The 21027-nt window shown below is 53.9% G+C and overlaps 1 protein-coding gene across 15 annotated transcripts in view; it reads right to left on the reverse strand.

The window, feature by feature from the left end:
* Positions 1–21027, reverse strand: part of JAKMIP1 (janus kinase and microtubule interacting protein 1) — a 137190-nt gene that overhangs the window by 62258 nt on the left and 53905 nt on the right. For 14 of the 15 annotated variants that reach the window (XM_045056614.1, XM_045056610.1, XM_045056616.1 and 11 more), the window contains 2 exons: positions 11470–11735; positions 5889–6383 (listed from right to left, as the gene is read on the reverse strand). In XM_045056614.1, coding sequence (XP_044912549.1) covers positions 5889–6383; positions 11470–11598 — 624 coding nt within the window. In that variant the 5' untranslated portion in view covers positions 11599–11735. The remainder of the gene's footprint in view (positions 1–5888; positions 6384–11469; positions 11736–21027) is intronic. The other variant, XM_045056623.1, reaches the window with a different exon arrangement.

Here is a 21027-nt window from a genome sequence, read left to right on the forward strand (position 1 = left end):
ACAGAGCCTGACGAGGGGCTCGAACCCATGAACTGGGAGATCGTGACCTGAGCCAAAGTCGGACGCTTAACCGACTGAGCCACCCAGACCCCTCTGCTTTGCTTCCCTTAAGACGCATGTTAAATGTGTAAGCGGGGCGTCCACAGACCTGCCTGCATTTCCAATCCGATCCAATCCAATCCAGCTGAGCAAGAAATGAAACGCGGGCCACCTTCCGAACACGTTGCCACGAACAAACAGCCTTGCCTGAGAAGCGACATTTTTCAAACTGGAGGGGGGTGGGGGGGGGAGTAACGGGAGAAACGGACACCTGTTCTCTTCACTCGATCCTCCAAGTGGGGCGTTTGCAGTGAAAGCCACACGCCCACCGAGAATACCTGAACTGAGGATATTCCCGTTTAGTGCTGACACGGAAACAGACACCACGTCCTCTGGTACGTTTTAAATAAGCTCCATCAGTCCCTTAGGCAAATATTTGTTTCTTCCCCATTTTTTTTTTTTTTTACTTTAAACGTATATTTCTCCTGCCAGAGAGGAACACAGTTCATGGGTCTCTTGTTACAGAAATGGTAAGACGCTGCGAGATGCGGTAGTTCATTTTATTCTCATAACCCCAGGGCAGGTACGCAATTATTCCCATTTCGCAGAATACACACCACAGGCTCAGAGATGGGAGGCAGCTTCGCTGGGGTCACCCAGTAAACAAGACTGGATTCACACCCGGAGCAGACTCTCCCCCAAGGCTTCCTTTCCCCTGATGTGATAACACCTCCCCCCACCCCACCCCCACACCCAGAAAGGAAGAGAAGTTTTGATGCCTAAGCTAGTGCTGGAACTCAGGTAAATAAACATCCCACTCCTTACTGCTGAACTGCAGCCCATTCATTATATGAATATACCACATTTTATCCATTCCCCAATTGATGGACAGATGGGCTGCTTCCACACTTTTACTACTATGAATATGCTGCGGTGATCATGTATGCATCTTTATGGAAACATGTTTTCATCTCCTTGGGTATACAGCTGGGGGCAGAGGTGCTGGGGGGAGCAGGCAAACTGCAGTTTAAGAAACTGCTGAATTATTTGTTTTTAATTTTTTAATGTTTATTATTTTTTTTGAGAGAGAGAGAGAGACAGAGTATAAGTGGGGCAGAGAGAGAGGGAGACACAGAATCCGAGGCAGGCTCCAGGCCCTGAGCTGTCAGCACAGAGCCCGACGCGGGGCTCGAACCCACGAACCATGAGATCGTGACCTGAGCCGAAGTCGGACGCCTAACCCACTGAGCCACCCAGGCACCCCTCTTTTTTTTTTAATTGCATCCATTCTACTGGGAATGAAGCAGTATCTAGTTACAATTTTTATTTGTGGTTCCCCGATGATCAGTGAGGTTGGACACCTCTTCAGATGTTTATCTGTCATTTAAGTACATTTTCCCTTTTTGAAGTACTCTTTGCCCCTTTTAATTATTTTTCTTCTTGCCTCGTGGTTGTTTTTGTAATGTGAGTAAAAGCGGTTTATGATAACACGTATTGAAACGATCTCCTCCCGATCTGTACTGTGCCTTGTCTCTCTTTTCTTGGTGCCTTTGGATGAACGAAATTTATTCCTCAAAAGTTCAGTGTACCACCTTCTCCGAATAGTGCATGTATATGACTGGTGTATCTGTGTCTTCTCACTCCGAGAAGACACAAATCTTCTTGGGGTGTCATCCGCCCCAAGATCACGAAAATACTGCTCTGTGTTACCTAAGCAATTCACTGGTCTCCTTTCTAACATCCACGTCTATGGTCCACCTTGAATTAATCACTGTGGATACATGGATGGCAGGATGCAAGGATCACTGTTCCTGTTTTACAGACGCCCACCTACCTCAACACTGTTTATGGAAAGACCACCCTTTCCTTACTGGACTGTGATGTTACCTGTTTCCGAAACCAGGTGACCACACATGCATAGGGCCGCCTGGGGACTCTCCTGTTCAGGGATTCATCCACGTATCCTTCAGCTGGTCTTAACAGTAAGCTTTGTTACATGGTAGTGTGAGGTTTCCTGGGCTTTTTTGTCTTCAAAATTGTGACTCCGGGTCCTTTAAATTTTTATTTCAAATTTAGAATCCACTTGCTAATGTCTACCAAAACAAAACAAAACAAAACAAAACAACAAACCCTGCTGGGGTTGTGATAGGGATTGCCCTAAATCTATAGATCATTTATGGAAGTACTGATACTTATATCAAGAAAATGGCTTCTCCCTACATTTATTTTGGTCTCCTTTATTTTTCCTCAGCAGTGTTTTGAAGCTTTCAGCGTGTTGCAGCTTACACAACGTTCATCAGACTTTATTCGTAGGTCTTGGTACTCTATTATAAATGGTCTTTTGTAAAGCTCCATTTTCCCATTACACATTGCTAATATATAGAAACACAGTTTTATTTTGCATATTTACCTTCTACTGAGAGGCTTTGATAAATTCACTTACTAATTCTAATAGTTTGTAGAGTCTCTTGGATTTTCTACATCACAATCACAGCATCTGCAAATAACGGCGGTTTCCCCCCTTTTTTTCCCAATCTTTAAAATTTTTCTTTTTATTGTCTTTCAGATTTGAGGTCCTAGCCAGTGCAATGTTGAACAGAACTGGTGATAGTGGATACCTTGTTCTGTCCTTGAATTCACTGGGAAATGTCGATATCACTATACGTTAGATGTTTTTTGTTTTTTGTTTTATTTATTTTATTTTTTTATTTATAAAAAATGTTTTTAACGTTTATTTTTGAGACAGAGAGAGACAGAGCATGAACAGGGGGAGGGTCAGAGAGAGAGGGAGACACAGAATCTGGAACAGGCTCCAGGCTCTGAGCTGTCAGCACAGAGCCCGACGTGGGGCTCAAACTCACAGATCGCGAGATCACGACCTGAGCTGAAGTCGGACGCTCAACCGACTGAGCCACCCAGGCGCCCCTGTAGATTTTTTTGTAGAACCCTTTACCACATTCAGAAAATTCTATTCTATTCCTCGTTTGCTGAGAGTTTATACTGTGACCTTGACTTTTACTAAATGCTTTTACTGTATCTATTAAGATGATCATATGGCTTTTTATTCTCCTTTATTCTATTACTAGCTGAATTATATTCAGATTTTTTAATATTAAACCAACCTTTGTGTTCCTAGAACAAACCCAACTTGGTTATAGTTTATTAACCCTTCTGTATATTGCTGGATTTTATTTGTTAATGTTTTATTTAGTACTCCTGTGTCTATGTTTATAAAATATTATTTAATTTTTTTCTTTTATTGTATATCACTGGTTTGGGGGTCAGTTATGCTGGCTTCATGAAATGAATTAGAATATGTTCCCTTTTTCTCTTTTCTGAAAGAGTCTGTGTAATTAGTTTTATTTCTTCATTAAATACTTAAAGAATTTACCTGTGAAGTCTCTGGGCTTGGACTTTTCATTGAGGAAAAACTATTCATTACAGATTTAACTTCTTTAACAGCTATAGGACTACTCACATTTTCTATTTCTTATAGTGTCAGTTTGGTTAAGTTGTACTTGTTCAAAAAATCTGCCCATTTCATCCAAATTTCTAGTTCACTGGCATATGCTGTTCAGAAAGTACTCATACTGTCTCTTTAATTTCTGTAGGGGCTGTAGTAGTGCCCCTTTTACATTCTGTACACTGGGGGACTTGCCTCTGTTCCTTCATCGGTATTCCTCAGGACTTATCAGTTTACCTACTTCAATTAACTTTTGATGTGTTGATTGTCCTTATTGATTAAGCCCCTCAATTTGCTTTCTCAGAGATTAATTTGCTGTTCTGTTTCTTTGTTCTCAAGATGGAAGCTTAGATGTTTGGTTTTCAGCATTTCTTCCTTTTTGTCTAAAATCTGTTTTACTCTAAGAAGCACAATTTTTGAAAGAAATTGTGTAGGTTCCCTTGAAGAGAACAGTGTATGCAGCTGCTGAAATACCATATTTTGTCAATGTACCTCCAGTTGGTTAACTGAATGCTGTTTAAATCTTACAGGTCTTTGTTCATCTATTGTCTATATGTTCTATTATTTGCTCAGAGTCTTATTCTCCAACTACAACTGTGGCTTTGTTTCTCCTTTTACTTTTGATGCTTTTCTTTTGCACATTTGGAAGTTTCGTTATTAAGTGCTATTACAAATGGACCCCTTTATTATTAAGAAGCGTCCCCACGGCACCTGGGTGCCTTAGTTGGTTAAGCCTCTGACTCTTGGTTTCAGCTCAGGTCACGATCTCGGTTTTGTGAGCTCGAGCCCCATGTCGGGCTCTGCACTGGCAGCACAGAGCCTGCTTAGGATTCTTTCTTTCCCTCTCTCTCTGCCCCTCTCCCACTCACGCTGTCTCTGTGTCTCTCAAAATAAATAAACTTTAAAAAATGTTTTAATTTTTAAAAAAAGGCATCCCCTACTTGTCTGTAGTATTCTTGCCTTGAGGTCTTCAACATGAATACAGAGCAGGTTTCTGGTGGTTAGTGTTTGGATGTTGCATCTATTTCCACCCTTACAACTTTCAGCCTCACTGCATCCTCATAATCAAGATATGCCTCTTGGAAACATCACTGTTGTCACTGCTGTTGATTCTACCTTGAGAAACTTAGCCTGCTCGCCTTTTCAGCCTCCTGCAGCACACAGGCTCAAAGTCTGACGGTCGTCCCGAGGGGCAGACTGGTGATGTGCCTGCTGCAGCCCCTCCCCCGTCTGGTGAGCTTTGTTCCCTAAGTATGACACGACTCTGGGAGATTTCATTCTGCCTTTCCACCCCGACTCGCTGGCTTCCCCCATCACCCCAGAACTCAGGAAATATCTGGGGTGTGAACCAGCCCCCCCAGTGTGGGGGCTCCTTAGTTTCCCACTTTCCATGCTGACCATGAAAGATGGCAAAGAGCCCTGCTCACCTGTCTCAGCCCTGGTGGAGTCTCTTTGCTGGGGGGAAAGCCCCATCCCCAGCCCGCTCTCGGGATGCACAAATGTCCCACAGGGAAGAAGCTGTCAGCTGGTAACTGTCAGCTCTCCTGGGCCAGGCTCTCTCTCCTCTCTTTCAAATTTTAGCTCTTCTAGACCTCGGGCCTTCCATAGCCCTCCAGCCTTTAAAAACAGGATTGCTTGTGGGGCGCTTGGGTGGCTCAGTCGGTTAAGCATCCAACTCTTGGTTTCGGCTCAGGTTGTGATCTCACAGTTTCATGGGTTCAAGCCCCACATCGGGCTCTGCACTGACAGCATGGAGCCTGCTTGGGATCCTCTCTCCCCTTCTCTCTCTGCCCCTCCCCCGCTTGTCTCGCCTCTGTCTCTCTCAAAATAAACTTAAAAAAAATAGATAAGATAAAATGAGATTGCTTGCAATTTATGGCTTTCCCCAGTTGTTGCAACAGACTGGCTGGCCTGTCCCTACCTACCACATCTTACCTGGAGGTATAAGCGCGCTCCAGTTTAGTAATTAAATGAGTAAATAAATAAATAAATGCCCAGCACTTTGATAAGCTTCCACGGTCATTTTTTTTTACCACAACCTTGGCCGTTAACCTATTAACCCCATTTTACAGAAACTTGTGGTTCTGAGCTGTTCCAAGAAGGACCAAGGATCCCACACCCAGCGAGAAGAGTTCTACCTGCCCAACGCCCCTTTACCACCACGAGGACGGCAGGGGCTTTGCTAGAAGCCCCGTGCTAGAACCGTGCCTGACGCACGGCGGGGCCTCAAAATTCGGCGTTTACCGCACACACACAGGAAGGAACGCATGCATGCAAGCCGGACAGGGAAGAAGGCACAAAGGAGAGGATGCGCACGGGCGGACGGGCGGGAAGAAAAGGGTGCAGGCACGCACGCCAGCCGGGAGGGGGCGCAGGCAGCACGTACCAGCCTGCGGATGTCCCGCTCGCACTCGCGCTTGATGCGGTGCACCTCGTCCTGGTGCGCCTGGTAGGCAGCGCGCAGGTCCGCCGCCTTGGTCTTGTCGGCCTGCATGCAGTTGCTGAGCGCCTCCTCGGCCTGCTTGCGCGAAGCCTTGAGCTCCAGGATTTCCTGCTGCAGCCGCTGGCGCTCGCCGTCGAAGGCCCTGCGCGCCTCGTCGCGCGCCTCGGCCAGGAGCGCCGTCTTGACCTTGTCGGCCGCGCCGTCCCGCAGCACGTTCAGCGTGGCCTGCAGCCGCTGCAGCTCGCCCTCCTTGATCTTGGCGGTGCGCGCCGCCTCCTGCTCGTGCTGCCGGATGAGCACCTCGCGCAGCGCCTGCAGCTCCTTGGTCTTCTCTTCGTGCAGCTTGGCCCTGAGCTCCGAGATGTAAGCGGTGTGCCGCCGCTGCTCCTGCTCGCGCTCCAGCTTGGCCTCCTGCAGCCGCTCGCGCAGTTTGCCCACCTGCAGCCCGAGCGACGGGGACACGGGTCAGGGTCGGAGCTGGGGGAGCCGGCCAGGCCCGGCCGCCACCTCCCCGCGCCCCGTTGTGCGGGAGGGCCCCCGAGACCCTCGCCGGGCCCCCCACCCCCACCCCAGTTCCCTCGCACCCCTGTGGTCCTGACCCTCAGCAGCCCCACCTGCTTCTTTACTTGCTACTGTTTTCTTGGGAATTTCGCTAGAGGTGGAAAGCCACCTGCGGACGCCGGCGAGGGCAGTCAGGCCTTTGACATCCCTTCCAATTCGGGGACTGATCGGTCACAAGACACATAAGCAGATAGCGTCAGTCACCAAAGATGGGCACATTTTGACACCAGAAGTACCTTTTCAGTGCCCGTGCACTGGACCGTGGGCACAGGGAAAACAGAGCAGATGGAGGCAGAGAGGGGCAGTGGAGGGCAACCAGCCTCGCTGACCTGTCCCCTCGGCGGGCTGGGGGCTCCACGGCATCCCCCACATTAATCCCTAGGGGGTCCCAGGAGAGAGGTGACTCTGTTGCCGGGAGGCAGTGGAGGCGGCTCAGAGATGCCTCCGAGACCTGCCTGGGGGGAGGGGCTGCCAGGGGACAGAGCCCGGCTCACCCCCAGGCCCCTGGCCCCAGAGCCATGTTCCTCAGATGCCCGGCTGCCAACCCAGCCTGAGCGCATCTGTCTAATCAGCAAAATTTAAACCATGGCTTGTAGAATGTGCCCAGGGAGTGTTTGCTTAAGACGCTCCAAAATGCCGTATTCGCCCCTTTTCAAGTATCCCACAAAAACACACACTGGGCAGGAAGCCTTTACAGTCCGTTTGCTTTCTGTATCACACCAGTCTCCAGAGAACGGGAACCAATTGTACCTCACAGAAGACACGCGCGACTTCTGCGGAAGGTGGCCAACATTTTCCCCGGCCTACGCTGTTTATGGCATGCCCACATTTTGAAATTAATGTCAGGTGAGGAGTTTTACAGTGTCCCTTGGTATGGATAAATCCTTCTGACAGCAGAGAAAGAAGCAAAAAGTAAGCCAGGCAAAGACACAAAGTCAGCATCTCCTTACATCAAACACTCGTGATCTCAGAAACAAGACGGGAGAACCTGTCAGTCCCGGGCCTCCCCCTCCCTGGGCTGGGACTGGGAGTCTTTTCCTAGTGGACTCAATGCCGGGAAGCCAGAACTTTAAACATTTAACGTGCTTGCCCCCAGCGAGGGACTAATATTTGCTTCTGGCATTGTCCTTCCCAGGAGGCAACGCTGTCCCGACTTCCCTGGTTATTGCCGACAGGGGTCGGTCGCATCCCCAGCCCGCACAGATGCGTAATTACTGAGCCCCACGATGGTGAATGGTGCGTGTCAAGTCGGCAGGGCGTGGTACCAACTCATTTGGCGAGACACCCATCTGTATGTTGTGAAAGTTTTTAAAGAAGTGACTCATATTTAAGCCGGCAGACCTTGAGTAAACCAGCTGACCCTTCATAACGTGGGTGGGCCTCACCCAATCAGTCGATGGCCTCGAGTGAAAAGGCTGAGCTCCTCAACGAGAGAGGACTTTAGCCTCCAGGCTGCTTCAAGACGCAAGACTGCAACATGCACTCTTGCTGAAATTTCCAGCAGCCTCTGCTCTGCAAAGTTCAGATTTGCCAGCCTCTGTAACCATGTGAGCCAACTTCTTAAAAAAAAAAAATGTGTCTCCCTCCCACTCCCCACCCCTACACACACACACACACACACACACAATTTCCTATTGGTTCCATGCTTCTCTGAGGAACCCTGACTGTGAAACAGGGACATCAGCAGCTGCCCGGGAGGACTTGGGAGGAGAAACACCCAAAGCACTGAGTGGATAAAGGGAAGTTTGCTCACAGGCGAAAAAGAAGGAAGGGGTGCGGAGGGGAGCAGAGGCGTGCGCAGGGCGGCCTGGGGGAGGTCGGGCCTGCTGAGACAGGTGTCTAGGGCAGGGACGCGGATGGGAGACGGGGTCGAGGGAGAAGGCCCTGCCGGGTCGCAGAGGAGCCGAGGGCCGAGCCCAGGTGTCTCGACCCGAGCAGAGCAGAGCGAGGCTGCGTTGGCCCGGGCTGTGCACAGAGCACCTGCTCCCGACTCCTTAGCGCCGAGCAGGTCTAAAGCGTGCCAGCACTCTACCCGCCAGCTGCCTCCAAGCCACTCCCAAGCCTGGCGGCACAGCAGCACAGACGAGCACCCGGCTGCATATGACAGGAGCAAAATCACAGGGAGGGACCGCGCCCTGGGGGAGGAGGGAGGGGCCGGTGCAGCAAAGCCTCTGAGCCAGCGCCACCTGTCACTGCAGCCGGAATGGCGAAGCCGGCCTCCCCCCGCCTCTGTCCCCTTCCACCCTGCCCTTCGTCCGATCCGTCAGGGCTGGCTCCCCATTTCCAGGCCTGGCCACTTCGTCCACTCCCTGCAGCCACCCTGGTCCCACCGCCCGACCGCGGCAGCCGTCTCCTAACCGTAATCTCCCTGCTTTGCCCCTGCCCACCGCAGGGCTGGCCAGCAAGGCAGGGACTTCGCCCCACGGGCCTTGGCGCCCCTGGCTGGCGACCGGGGTGCTCACGGGACCGTGGGAGCACCAGGAAAAGCCTTAAAAAAGAGCAGGCTCCAAATGGCCTCTGCGAAGCCTGCTCGGGCCCCCTTGCCCCTGTGCCGTTCCGCACAGCACGGAACAACGGTACAGGCTGTTCAGTGAAGGAATGAATCCACGGAGACATTTACCACGGCCCCTCATCCGCCCCTGCTCAACGGCGATCCTCCGGGAAAACAATGCTTCGACTGGGGCATCGACAACAGTTTTATGAGATCATATAAAAATACCGTTTAAATGCGACTGTAAACTTTATATTTATGTTTCTCCTACCAGCCAGTAAGCCCCGTGCAGAATTCTCTGAGGACAGGAGCTCCCCCAGCGGCGACACGGGGAAAGCCCTCCCGAGGGGCCACGTGGATGGCCGGGCTGAGAACACAGGCAGCCGGGCGTGTCCAGCAGGGAGGCGGCCAGGTGACGGGGAAGGCCTGGCTCCCAGCCCAGTGCCACCACCTACACCTGTGTGGACCTGCTGTGGGATGGGCTGAGGTGTGTCCCCAAAATTCTCATGTGGAAGTCCCAACCCCCGGGACCTCAGAATGTGACTATAATTGGAGAGAGAATCTTAGAAGATGTGAAATCTTAAAAGAAGTTAAATGAGGTCATGTAGGTGGGCCCTGGCCTGTTATGACCGGTATCCTTATCAGGACACAGGCACACAGGGGGACGGCCGTGTGAGGACATGGGGAGAAGATGGCCAGCCATCTACAGGCCAAGGAGTGAGGCCTCTGGAGAAACCCACCTGCCCACACCTTGACCCAGGACTGCCAACCTCCGGAAGAAGTTCTTTAGAATTTTTAAGCCATCCAGTCCGTGGTGCTTCGTTACGGTGGCCCCAGCAAGCTAACGCACCTGGGCAAAGTCACCTCTCCTCTCTGACCTATAAACTGGAGAAAGCCGCCCCTGACCTCGCAGGTCACTGCCAGGGTCAGGAGGCCCTCCGAGGCATCTGCTGTGACCTGCACAGTAGACACGTAATAAATGTCAGCCAACTGCCGTGTGACTGCGTGTGACGGGCAGCACGTGTGTGTGACTGTCCCATCCAGTCTGCCGACAACCCAGGGGGGCGGGCACATCAGAGGACCCCACATAACAGATGGGAAAACGGAGGCATGGGCAGTTACATGGCTTTGCCCCCGGACCTCAAGGCGAATTAGGTGGTGGAGCCCTGGCAGAATGACCTTGGCCGTGCGGCTTCCCGGCAACCACAGCCGCCGTCGCTGCTTCTGGGTGGGACGTGCCAGCCCCAAGGGATCCCAGCAGGTGAATCCCACCTGAGCTGCACAAAGTGTGGCCAGCCTGGCACCTCGGGCAGCCGTGCCGGTGACGGCCACAGGCCTGGAATCCTGAGTGTCTGCGGATGGGAAGGGGCACACCTGTCTCCAAGCTCTAGGAGCCCAGCCTTCATCCCCCAGGCCCTGGACTCTGCCTCTGCTCTCCATGTCGCTGTCCTGAGCCACGGGCCGAGTCGGGGGCCCAGGCCCCAGCTACGCTCCCCACCTGGGGGCTGGACCCCAACCAGCACCCCCACCGCTGCTGCCGAGGCCCAGCTCTCAATAAGACAGGACACCTGCAGCCATACCCCGGCTGTCCCCTCCCGGGGCCCCCGGTGCTGGAAGACATACCAACTGCAGACGTGGGTATAACCTCCCCCATCCTACCCAGAACAGCCCAGACCCTCGGCCACTCAGGCTACCCGGGAGCAAGCTCCCATCCCCCCTTCTCTTCTCCCACGGACACCACAGAGCCCGAGCCCGCTCTGCCCTCAAACCACCCGACCGAGAACACCGATGGGCTTTTTGTTGTATCCGTGACACTGCATCTTTAGGACACTGAACTGGCCGGTTATGATGACGCTGCGTGGCAGACGGGGACAAAACAGGTTCTTCCTGGAGGCTTTATGTCACCTGTCCGAGGTCACGGAGCCAGTCAGGGGCCAAGCGGAAGTTTAAAGCCAGGTCTGTGTGGTGAGAAAGCCCGCGCTCCTCCACTGTGACAGGGTGCCTGTCACAGCCGCGCTCTAACTGGATGCGCACGGCCGGCCTGGCACCCACCTGGCGATGGTGCTGAGCGGCCCCAAAGCTCAGTCTCGCCCCACCAGAGCTCCGGTGCCCCGTCACAGAGCCAGACCCTGCTGCAAACTCTTTAATACCCTCGCCTCCTAACTCCCAACCACAGGCCCCTCGGGTGGTACCGCCATGACCCCATCTCGCAGGCGAGGGAGATTACCGCGCGGACAGTAACGTAGCTGGTCCGAGGTCATAGAGAGACGCGACGGGGCCAGGAGTGGAATCCCGGTGGTACCACCACTGACGTCATACCCCTTTTAACAAGGGACAAGCTGAGGCTCAGAGGTCGAGTGCCCGTCCCCAGCCCCAGCCCGGGAACACACCCTCCACTCAGAGCGGAGGGGAGTCTTGGCCACCGGGGCGAGCGCCCCGTCCGCGGAGCTGGGGGGCCCGCACCCCTCCCACCTTGCTCTTTTCCTGCTGGAACTCGATCTGGATGCTAGTGAGCTTGGCCCGCAGCTCCTCGTTAGCCATTTGCACGGCATCAGTCTCCATCTCGGGCCTCTCGCCCTTGCTCCGGCCCTTCTTCGACATGCTTCCTCTTGGCTTGAGACGCGGAGATCCCGCGGTTCACGCCCACCAGCCAGCAGGCGCCGCTCCGGGCTCCGCCGTGCTAACCAGTCTTGCGGGGCTCAGCTTGTCCTCCGGGTAAACCACCATCACTTGGGACCCTGGGAAGAGGGAAACGGGGTTAGCGGAGACAGAGAGAGGCTGGCGTCCCTGCCTGGGCACTCAAATGGCAAACCAGCGTTTGCCGGGGCCTCCCCGCCTGGGCCGGGCACCTGCTCATCGCCAGGGGGCCCTGCCATTCACAACACTGACCCAGGGCTTCTCAGACTGGCGGCCACAGAAGCTTGTTAAGGCCGAGAGTCCTGGGCCCTCCCCCCGGAGACTCTGATTTGCATTTCTCATAAGCTCCCAGGTGATGCTCCCAGGCGACCACACCTTGAGTAGTTTGGATGTACTACTGTCCTTATCAAGAGGAGACCACATCACCGGAGCAACCCGTAGGCCACCGGCTGCAAACGTCAGTGAGCCTCAGTTGCCCGGGGCGCGCGTTTCAAAAGGCAGGTCCCTGGGGAGCCCAGAGCTCGGGGCACAAGGAGGCGCGTGGTGGGACCAAGGACACTGGATGTTCCGTCCACACTCCCAGGTGACTCTGGAAGAGGATCTGAGGACCGCACCCTGAAAAATGGGCCGTTATAAAGATCAGTGGCTCCCCTATGCCGTCCCCGGCCTAGCACAGCACTGGTCACTCACACTGCTAGCTCTGTGCCCCGCGGAGGTGACGGCAGTCCCTCCAGGCCTCTGTGCCCGCCTGGCCAGGCCGGAGCTGGTTTCCTGGTTCGCGGGGGCGCCATGATGAGCTAACTGCTCCTCCAGCACCCATATTTCTCCAGGGGAGGCCCGGGCCTTCAATTTGGTGGAGGTGCCCTCCCAGCCACAAGGTGACAAAGCCTTAAGATAGGGTCTAGACTGACAGCTAATGGCACCTGCGTCCAGGTGACTCCTGTCACCTTTCACTAATCGCCACAACTGCCCTACGAGGTAGGTGATGTGGCCCCGTGTCACAGATGAGGAAACTGAGGCACAAAGAGGCCAAGTGCTAGCAACAGTCACACGGCCAAGACGAGAAAACAGCATTAACCTGGTCAAGGCCCACAGCTGGATTGGACGTGGTGAGTCTGGACCCCCCAGCCCCCCCCAGCCCCCAGCACTGTGCTAGCCTAACCCCATGCGGCACTGCCCCCTTACAGCATGACTCTGCTCCCCTGGTCCCCTTGCTCTGCCTCACTGTTGTTTCCCACGTGACAAACCACGCGGGTTCCAAACAAGCAGGGCCTGGGTCTGTTTTGCTTCTCACTGTATCCCCTGGGCCTGGAATCAGAGCTCAGCATGCAGGAGGCCCTCCAGAAGTATGCGTTGAATGAGTGAGTGAATGAACGAGTGAGTGAATGAACGAGTGAGCGAACGAATGAATGAGTGAAGCCCTATGATGCATCAAGTCCTGTGCTAGGAGCTGGGGAGCGTGTGGTCCTTGCAGCACCTGGAGAGGTAGACACAGATGTTAGGGCCATCCTAGAGGTGAGAGAAGATCGAGGCACAGAGAGGTGCAGTAAGCTACTCCTAAGCCACAGAGCTAGCACCGGGGTTAGATCGCCTTGGGAGAGCATGCACAGCGAGAAGAGAACCTTCCAGCATGCAGGAATGCCAGCCTTCGCAGGTGGAGCCGGAGAGACGAAGCCAGCAAGGGAGGCCATAAACAAGAAGCCTGGAGCTAGAAGGAGAACAAGGGCGGGGGCAGGGAGGCTAAGAGAAGAAGGGGTTCTAGAAGAAGGAAGGAGTTGACAGAGAGCAGCTCCTGACAGGGCAAGGGCAAGGCAAGGGTGGACAACTGACAGATCCACCAGATTCAGGAATACGGGGTCAGGGCCCTCGGCAGGAGCTGCCTTGGGGGGGGGGGAGAGGGGGAAGGGGAGGCAGACAGGGAGCTGGGGCCGGGTCTCATGGATGCCAGCACTCCAGGCAAGCTGCAGATGCTCGGTGTTTGTGAGCTGAGGTCGAGCGTGACCTGATAGGCCTGGGGGCGCTGGAATGTCTAGCCATTTGGGAAGGCAGAGGTGGAGGCCGGCCACAGCCCTGCTGAGCAGGAGGGAGCGGTTTTCTCAACATGCCATGAAGGATTATCCAGGCACAATCAGCATCCCCACGGACTGATTCCAGAAAGGTCCGTTCTGTCTTCAGAGAAGTATGAACTCCCTTTGCTCTCATGTGACTTATTAGAGCATAATCCATAATTCATTCCTCGCTGCCCTGACCTGCCTGCCTTTATCGGCACAGAAGCTCTCGGAAGTCGCCCCGCCCCTGAAGAGTGAGCAGGGAGCACTCTCCAGATCCATCACCCAGAGGGAGGACTCTTCTCCTGTCCATTCCATCCTGTGGCCCAACGACACCACCTCTAGGAACACGCCGTGAGGACTAACCAGAGATACGGCCTCTGTAGAAACACAGCTCCCCTTCCCAACAATCCAACGCTCAGCCCAAGGGACGGTTGAGTAATGACACCAAACCACAGGGAGAAAGATGAACGAGTGAAAAGACAGAGCCAAAGAACAAATACAATTTGTGATCTCAGTTTTCAGAAATATATTTACTTGGGTCGCCTGAGTGGCTCAGTGGGTTGAGCGTCTGACTTCGGCTCAGGTCAAGATCTCACCGTTCGTGAGTTCGAGCCCCGCGTCGGGCTCTGTGCCGACAGCTCGGAGCCTGGAGCCTGCTTCAGATTCTGCGTCTCGTTCTCTCTCTGCCCCTCCCCCACTTGTGCTCTCTCTCTCAAAAATAAATAAAAATGTAAAAAAAATTTTTTTTAATAAAAAAAGAAAGATATATATATATATGTATGTATGTATGTACTTATTCATTTTTTCCATTTGGTCACAAGTATTTTTTGAGCCCCTGCTGGGCTCCAGGCTCAGTACCCTGGGGACGCAGTGGTGAGGAACAGACAGCCAGGCATCCCAAATGTTAGCAGCGACTGCCCGAGTGACAGCTGATATTTACCTTCTTCTTTACGCTCTTCCAGATAAATCAAATTTGCTATTTCTATTACTGCTTTACAGGAAAAAAAATGATGCCTTTTTTTTTTTTTTTAAAAGAAAGCAAGTTTCAGAGAACCATCTGGATCTAGCTGGGAAAGAGAGAAGACAGAAGCCAAAGGAAAAGCAAATGGGCCCTGTCCCCGGACCACTGCAGCGACACCTGCTCTTGAGGCTGATGGACTCTCTGGGAGCAACTCCACCTGCGTCCCTAAGGGCCGCCTGGAAGGGAAGGACCCGCCTGGGAAGAGAGGACCCGAGCCGCATCCCCCAGGACACAGCTGACTGTTCTGTAGGACGGCCTCGTCACCCACAGTAAGTGTGTCCTCTCAGCTCGCGCTTTCCTGGCTGGATGGTTCTGGGGAAGTCACTGAACTTTTCTAAGACTCAGTGTCCTCATCTGTTAAATGGGCCCCACGGCACTAAACCTCACGGGGGTGTGTGGGAATTGCTCAGATCCGTATCTGTGCTCAGCAGGACACTCAGCCCAATGAAGACACTCACCAAACAAAAGAAATATGAATCAATTAGGAGGAGCGATGCCAGCCTCCCAGTAGCCTCCGTGAAGGTCAAGATAACAGGTGCTAAGATTAGGCACCTCTGGAAGCCGCCACGTCAAGGTGCGGCCCAGCCAGTGTCACAGTTTCTCAGCGGCCCTAGTATATGTCCTGAAGGCCCCTTTCCCTCCCCAGCAGCCCCTCCCAGGGTCCCTGAAGATGCCAGAGAGGACAGGGTAGCAGATGAGGCATCTGGACCTCAGGCAGGTCAAGCACCTGCCCAAGGCGGCACAGCACGCCGGATGCAGGCAGTGAAACGGGCCCACTCCTCGTGAGGCCCTGGGATGGCACCCCAGCTGAGCCACAAGGGGAGGGCGGGAGAGGAAGCCCCAGCCCGTGGGGGGGCAGAACACCAGGAGCACCTGGGGGCCTGTGAGAACAGAGCCCGGTGAAGTCTCGGGGCCAGTCCCCAGACGCCAACTTGTATCAGTCCCCCTGGCCAGCTGGACCCCAACGCCTCCTAGTCTCCCAGCCAGGCGTTCGGGGCCCCAAGAGCAGAAAGGCCAAAGGAGAGACAGACCAGACCCCCAGAAGGGAGGCCGTGTGTGGGGACAGCCCCATTGTCACCCCAGCCACCCCTGGAAAGGTGCGTGCACACCAGCGTCTCAGGAGAGCCTCAGCACCTGTTCTCCGCTTCACGGATGAGAAAATGGAGATCGGCATCTGCAATCAGAGGGCTGTTGACTCTCCTGCTTCACGGCCATCAAAGGTGCAGGCTGACCTTGAAGAAAGCCAGGCCCGTGAAGGGGTGTGGGCCCCACAGGGTCTGACTCACCCCGAAGTTCGGGCCCCGCCACCTGCCCCACACTCCCCAGCAGGCCATGGTGCATTCAGTTCCCTGACGGAGAAAGCCATCCTCCCTCCCACTCCTTTCATGGCCACCTCCCATTCTGCCTCCTCCAGGAAGCCTCCCCTCATGACCCCATGGTCCGGCACCTCCTCTCGGCTCCCAGGTTGGCAGAGGGCTGCCCTGTGTGTTTGCTCCTCCATCAGCCCCTCGAGGGCAGGATCTTGACGCAACATTGGCCAGGCCGGGGCCTCAGTCGTGTCGCGATGAGGGGATACAGGAGGAGATGTTACCCCAAGTTATGGGCTGATCAAAGTTGGGGCTCTCCGTGGGCCCCAGGCAGCTGGCCTCCTCTGCCAGGAACACACCCCCCGCTGCTCTGGCCCGAGGCTCACAGTGTCACTGGTCATCCTTACCAACAGCCCCGCAGCTGCTGACCGCCATGACGGCCTCACCCATGGAGGCAAAAGTAGGTCATTCTCCTACTTGAGATGAGCTGGGTGCCCACTCCATGCCAGGGGCTTTCCATTCCGAGCGCATGAGCAGACGGCACGGCCCCGGGCTGACAGAAGAACCCCGCAGAGGCTCAGCAAACATCCACCCAAGGCCAGTGAGCACCGCACAGTAGGCATATCTCCAGTCCCTCGCTCAGAGCCCATTATCTCATGCTTTACATACAATGCTAGCAAGCACGGTGTCTGTCCTCCCTGCCCAGAGCAGAAAAGGAAAGTGAGGGGGGCGCCTGGGGGGCTCAGTTAGTTAAGCGGCTGACTTCAGCTCAGGTCGTGACCTCACAGTTCGTGAGTTCAAGCCCTGCGTTGGGCTCTGTGCTGACAGCTCAGAGCCCGGAGCCTGACTTAGATTTTGTGTCTCCCTCTCTCTCTGCCCCTCCCCAGCTTGCATTCTGTCTCTCTCTTTCTCTCTCTCACAAAAAATAAACATTAAAAAAAAAAGTGAGGAACTGGAAGACAGTTTTACAAAAGATAAATACAGACAGGCAATGAAAAGGGAGCAACGATTTTCCACCACACCGCCACCAAAAAAAGAGAGTAAAGTAATAATTCCTTAAATACTTAAAAGAAAAAGCCCGAGAGGCCTCGATATTAACTTTTTTAGGAGACCTTGTTCTCCACTTATAACAAATTAATAAGGCTGTTGCTGTCTAGACTCTTTTCATATTGGTGCAAAGTAGTCAGTGGAAGTTAAAACAAAAAAAAAACTTCCAAGGACGCCTGGGGGGCTCAGTCGGTTGAGCCTCCAACTTCGGCTCAGGTCACGATCTCCCAGTTCGTGAGTTCGAGCCCCGTGTTGGGCTCTGTGCTGACAGCTGAGGCCTAGAGCCTGCTTTGGATTCTGTGTCTCCCTCTCTCTGCCCCTTCCCCGCTCATGCTCTGTCTCTGTCTCTCAAAAATGAATAAACGTTAAAAAAAAAATTTTTTTTTAAATCTTCCATAAAATGCGACAAATAATGTCAAGTGAGTTAGGTTTTCCTAACACTTATTCTGGTTCCGGGGTAAAGCTCTGTAGTGAGAACCCAGGATGAGGAACGGAAGAGGCCCAGTCACTCACCCAGGCCTGCCACTGACCTGTGCGTGGCCCGGCCTGGGCTGTGTCCTCAGCCAACGTTTCTCATCATGCAGGGGAAATGCGCCGTGCACACGGCACCGCGTGGGAGCAGGGCTGCTGAGCGCCAGTAAGGTCAGAGAGGCCAGAGCAAGCCGCCTGTAGCCCGGGCCCCACGGCCCCTGCGTCCCATCACACACCCCAGAAGCTCAGAGCCGGCGGGTCCTGGAAATGACAACAGAACAGCCACCTGCCCACTGGGCCACCTCAGGCCACCTCCTGACGGTTCCCAGGACTCACCTTGGGCCACACCTCCTCCAAGCCGCTTTGGACCCACAGGCAAGGTCAGGGGGTCCTTGTAGCCCACGTTGCACTGGATGATTCTAGGCGTCTTTGCCTGACTGTTTCCAGGACTATGAGGCCAGCATTTACAGATGGGGAAACTGAGGCCCAGGAAGATCACAGGCCTGCCTGGGGTCCCAGAGGAACTGGCAGCCCAGAGGGGAGAGAAGACTCCACAGCCGCCCCCCCCCCCCATCTCACAAGGTGGTCACCAGAGCTTACCTGGCACTTTAGAAGCAGTGGAACTAACACCACCCCCCACCCCCGCCCAGGACACCGTGGACCTGGCCCAGGCTCACTAAGATGCCCTTGGCTCCACAGCCCCCTGTCTGGCTGATGATGTCATTCATCACAGCAGCTGGGGGGTCCCCCTGCCTGGGTCAGCAGGCCCCCTGCCTAGGACCCTCCTATTCCAGGGGCCACTGAGGCTCAAGAACCCCCCCACACACACACACATAGGGCCGCATGCTCTCGCCAAGTTGGTGCCAACTCTCAGCCCCATGAACCTCAAGGCCTTAAACAGTCTCCCTGCCCCCCTCCCCCCAGCCACCTACCTCCCCAGCCCCCCACTGAGGGCAGTTTCCGAAGCAGAGGTCAGCGCACTCCCACCCCAGTGCAGAAAATTAACAAAACATCACCAGTGATAACAACAACGACAGCAAATCAAGCTTCAGGAGTCCCGCTGCCTCAGGGACAGGCCCAGTAGGGACCTTGCAGTGGGGTGTCTGGCTGGCAAGGCCCCCTGCCGACTTCCCCAGGGCCACCTCTGCTTGTTTGCAGGCCTTGGCCCTGTGGACTCTCAGCTCCTCCTCAGTCACCTGGTTTACTCAGTCTCCAGCACCAAGCAAAGTGCCTGCCCAGAGCAGGTGCCCCAAACATCAGGATTCCCTCCTTGGATGTCCGCTGGGTGTGAAAGCATCGCCCATCCCCAGACCCATCCCCATGGGTGTCCTTCCAGTCACAAAGCCAGAAGGACACCAGAGGTCCTTCAGGGAACGAAGGTTTCCTGAGTCCTTGATTAAAAACAGCCCCATTCCACAGAGAAGCCAAGTACAGCCACGTGTGGACTGGCATGTGCGTGGGCAGAGACGGGGCACCCGATGGTGGGCTCGGCTCTCTGGCCTCTCCCCACCCTAGTCGCGCACCCTCCATATTTAAATATGGCTGCAGCACAAAGACAAGACGTTGAGCATCGAGGACCTTGGGGCTTGCTCTTGGGTAAACACAACTGGGAGCAGAGTTGCTCAGCTGGCTGAATGCGTCCCATGCTTTGCCCAGCATGACTCTGCTGCCTGCCTCCTACCCACTGAGCAAGCCGCAGCCCGCCCTGCCCCTACAATGCTCATGGCCCCTCCTGCCCAAAGCCCCCTCCTAGCAGACCCCTGTCTGTCTGCTCATTTCAACGTCTCTACACATAGATCACAAAGAAACCACCTCTGTATCCTACGTACAGCCACAGAAGGGGCACAGCGAAACTCCCCCATGGGCCATGCTCCTCTGTCCCTAGTCAGACACCCCTTCCTTCTGCTGGCTGCATCACCTACCACTGCCACCTGTCACTGTCACCCCAGCCACAGAATAAGCATAGTCATCTCTGAAGCTCAGGGCTGGATGGAGGGGTACAGTTGAGAAAGCACAGCTGGACCGTGAAGACACGGCCTTCGACAGGGGCAGGAGGGCCCGGGAAACTCTGGACGACCTCTGTCACCTGAGCCTAGCATGTCCATCTTGACGTGTCCCCAAGGAGTAAAGTGCAGCCAAGTTCAGGGAAGGGAGGCCTCTCTAAACACCAACGCATAGAGCTCGGGCCTGAACTCATGATGCCCCGCACTAAAAAATAAAAAATAAAAACAAAAACCAGAGAAACCTCCAGTCAGGGCAATGCCCAGACAAGTCCTGCCCAGTGCGACGCAGGTGGGGCACGCGCAGGCGGGAGGGGGGGAGAACAGGGGAGGCCGGGGTGGGGGGAAGGAGGGAGGGAGGGAGAACACAGAAAGAATTGCGTCCAACTCCCAGCTTCTGGTCTGGCGCGTAAGGAGTTTGGAAGTCCTCACCCTCATCGGCACGAGGAAAAGCTGAACCGAAAATCAGTAACTTTTCTTACACCCGTCTGTCAGCTGAGATCACACGGCACAATTTGGAGAGGCAGACAGATGGGTACCGAGAATAACAACCCTACCAGGGCAGAAACTGCCGTGGAAATAAATCAGTTCGGGTTCCTTTCACCAGATACTTCCTGCCCAGTTTTTCCACAACTACAAAGTTACAAGGCATTCGAAACCCACCTCGAAGAGACAGAGCAAGCATGAGACCATGAGACCCAGGCTGAGATAGGGAAGTGACGCTGAAACTATCAGACCAGGACTGTGCGGTAACTATGATTAATACACGAAGGGCTCCAAAGGAAAAAGTAGACAACACACGAGAAGAGATGGGTAATGTTAGCAGACACGGGAGTTCTGCGAAAGGACCAGAAAGAAGAGCTAAAGGTTAAAAAACAAACCGAAAAAAAAAAAGGCACTAAAATAGAAACGAAGAACCCCTCTGAGGAGATCATTAGCCGACTGGACCTGGCTGGGCAAAGAACCAATGAGGATAGGTCCATAAATCTATTCCAAACCGAGCAGCAAGGAAAAAATACGACTGAAACAGAACAGAGTATCCCAGAACTGAGGGACAATTATAAAAGGTGTGACAGGTGCATCGTGGGAATACCAGAAAGAGAAGAGAGAAAGGAAGAGAAGAAATACTTGCACCAGTGAGGTCTGAGAATTTCCGGAAATCAATGTTGGACACCAAACCAAAGATCCATGAAGCCCACCGAACACCGAACAGGATAAATACCAGAAAGCCAACACATCTTTTCATAGGCACATCCCGCTCGCACTGAGGAAGATCAAAGATCAATGAAAAATCTTGAAAGAGGCTGAGGTGTGTGTGGGGGGCACCTTACCTAAAAAGGAACCAAGGTAAGAATCACATCAGACTTCTCTTCAGAAACCACGCAAGAAGAGAGTGGAGTGAGATCGAGTGTTGAGAGGAAATTCCCACCAATCTAAAATTCTGCACCGTGTGAAATGATCTTTCAAAGGTGAAGAAGTAAAGGCTTTCTCTGACA

The sequence above is a fragment of the Felis catus genome, chromosome B1 (genome assembly GCF_018350175.1).
Source record: "Felis catus isolate Fca126 chromosome B1, F.catus_Fca126_mat1.0, whole genome shotgun sequence".
Taxonomy (NCBI): domain Eukaryota; kingdom Metazoa; phylum Chordata; class Mammalia; order Carnivora; family Felidae; genus Felis; species Felis catus.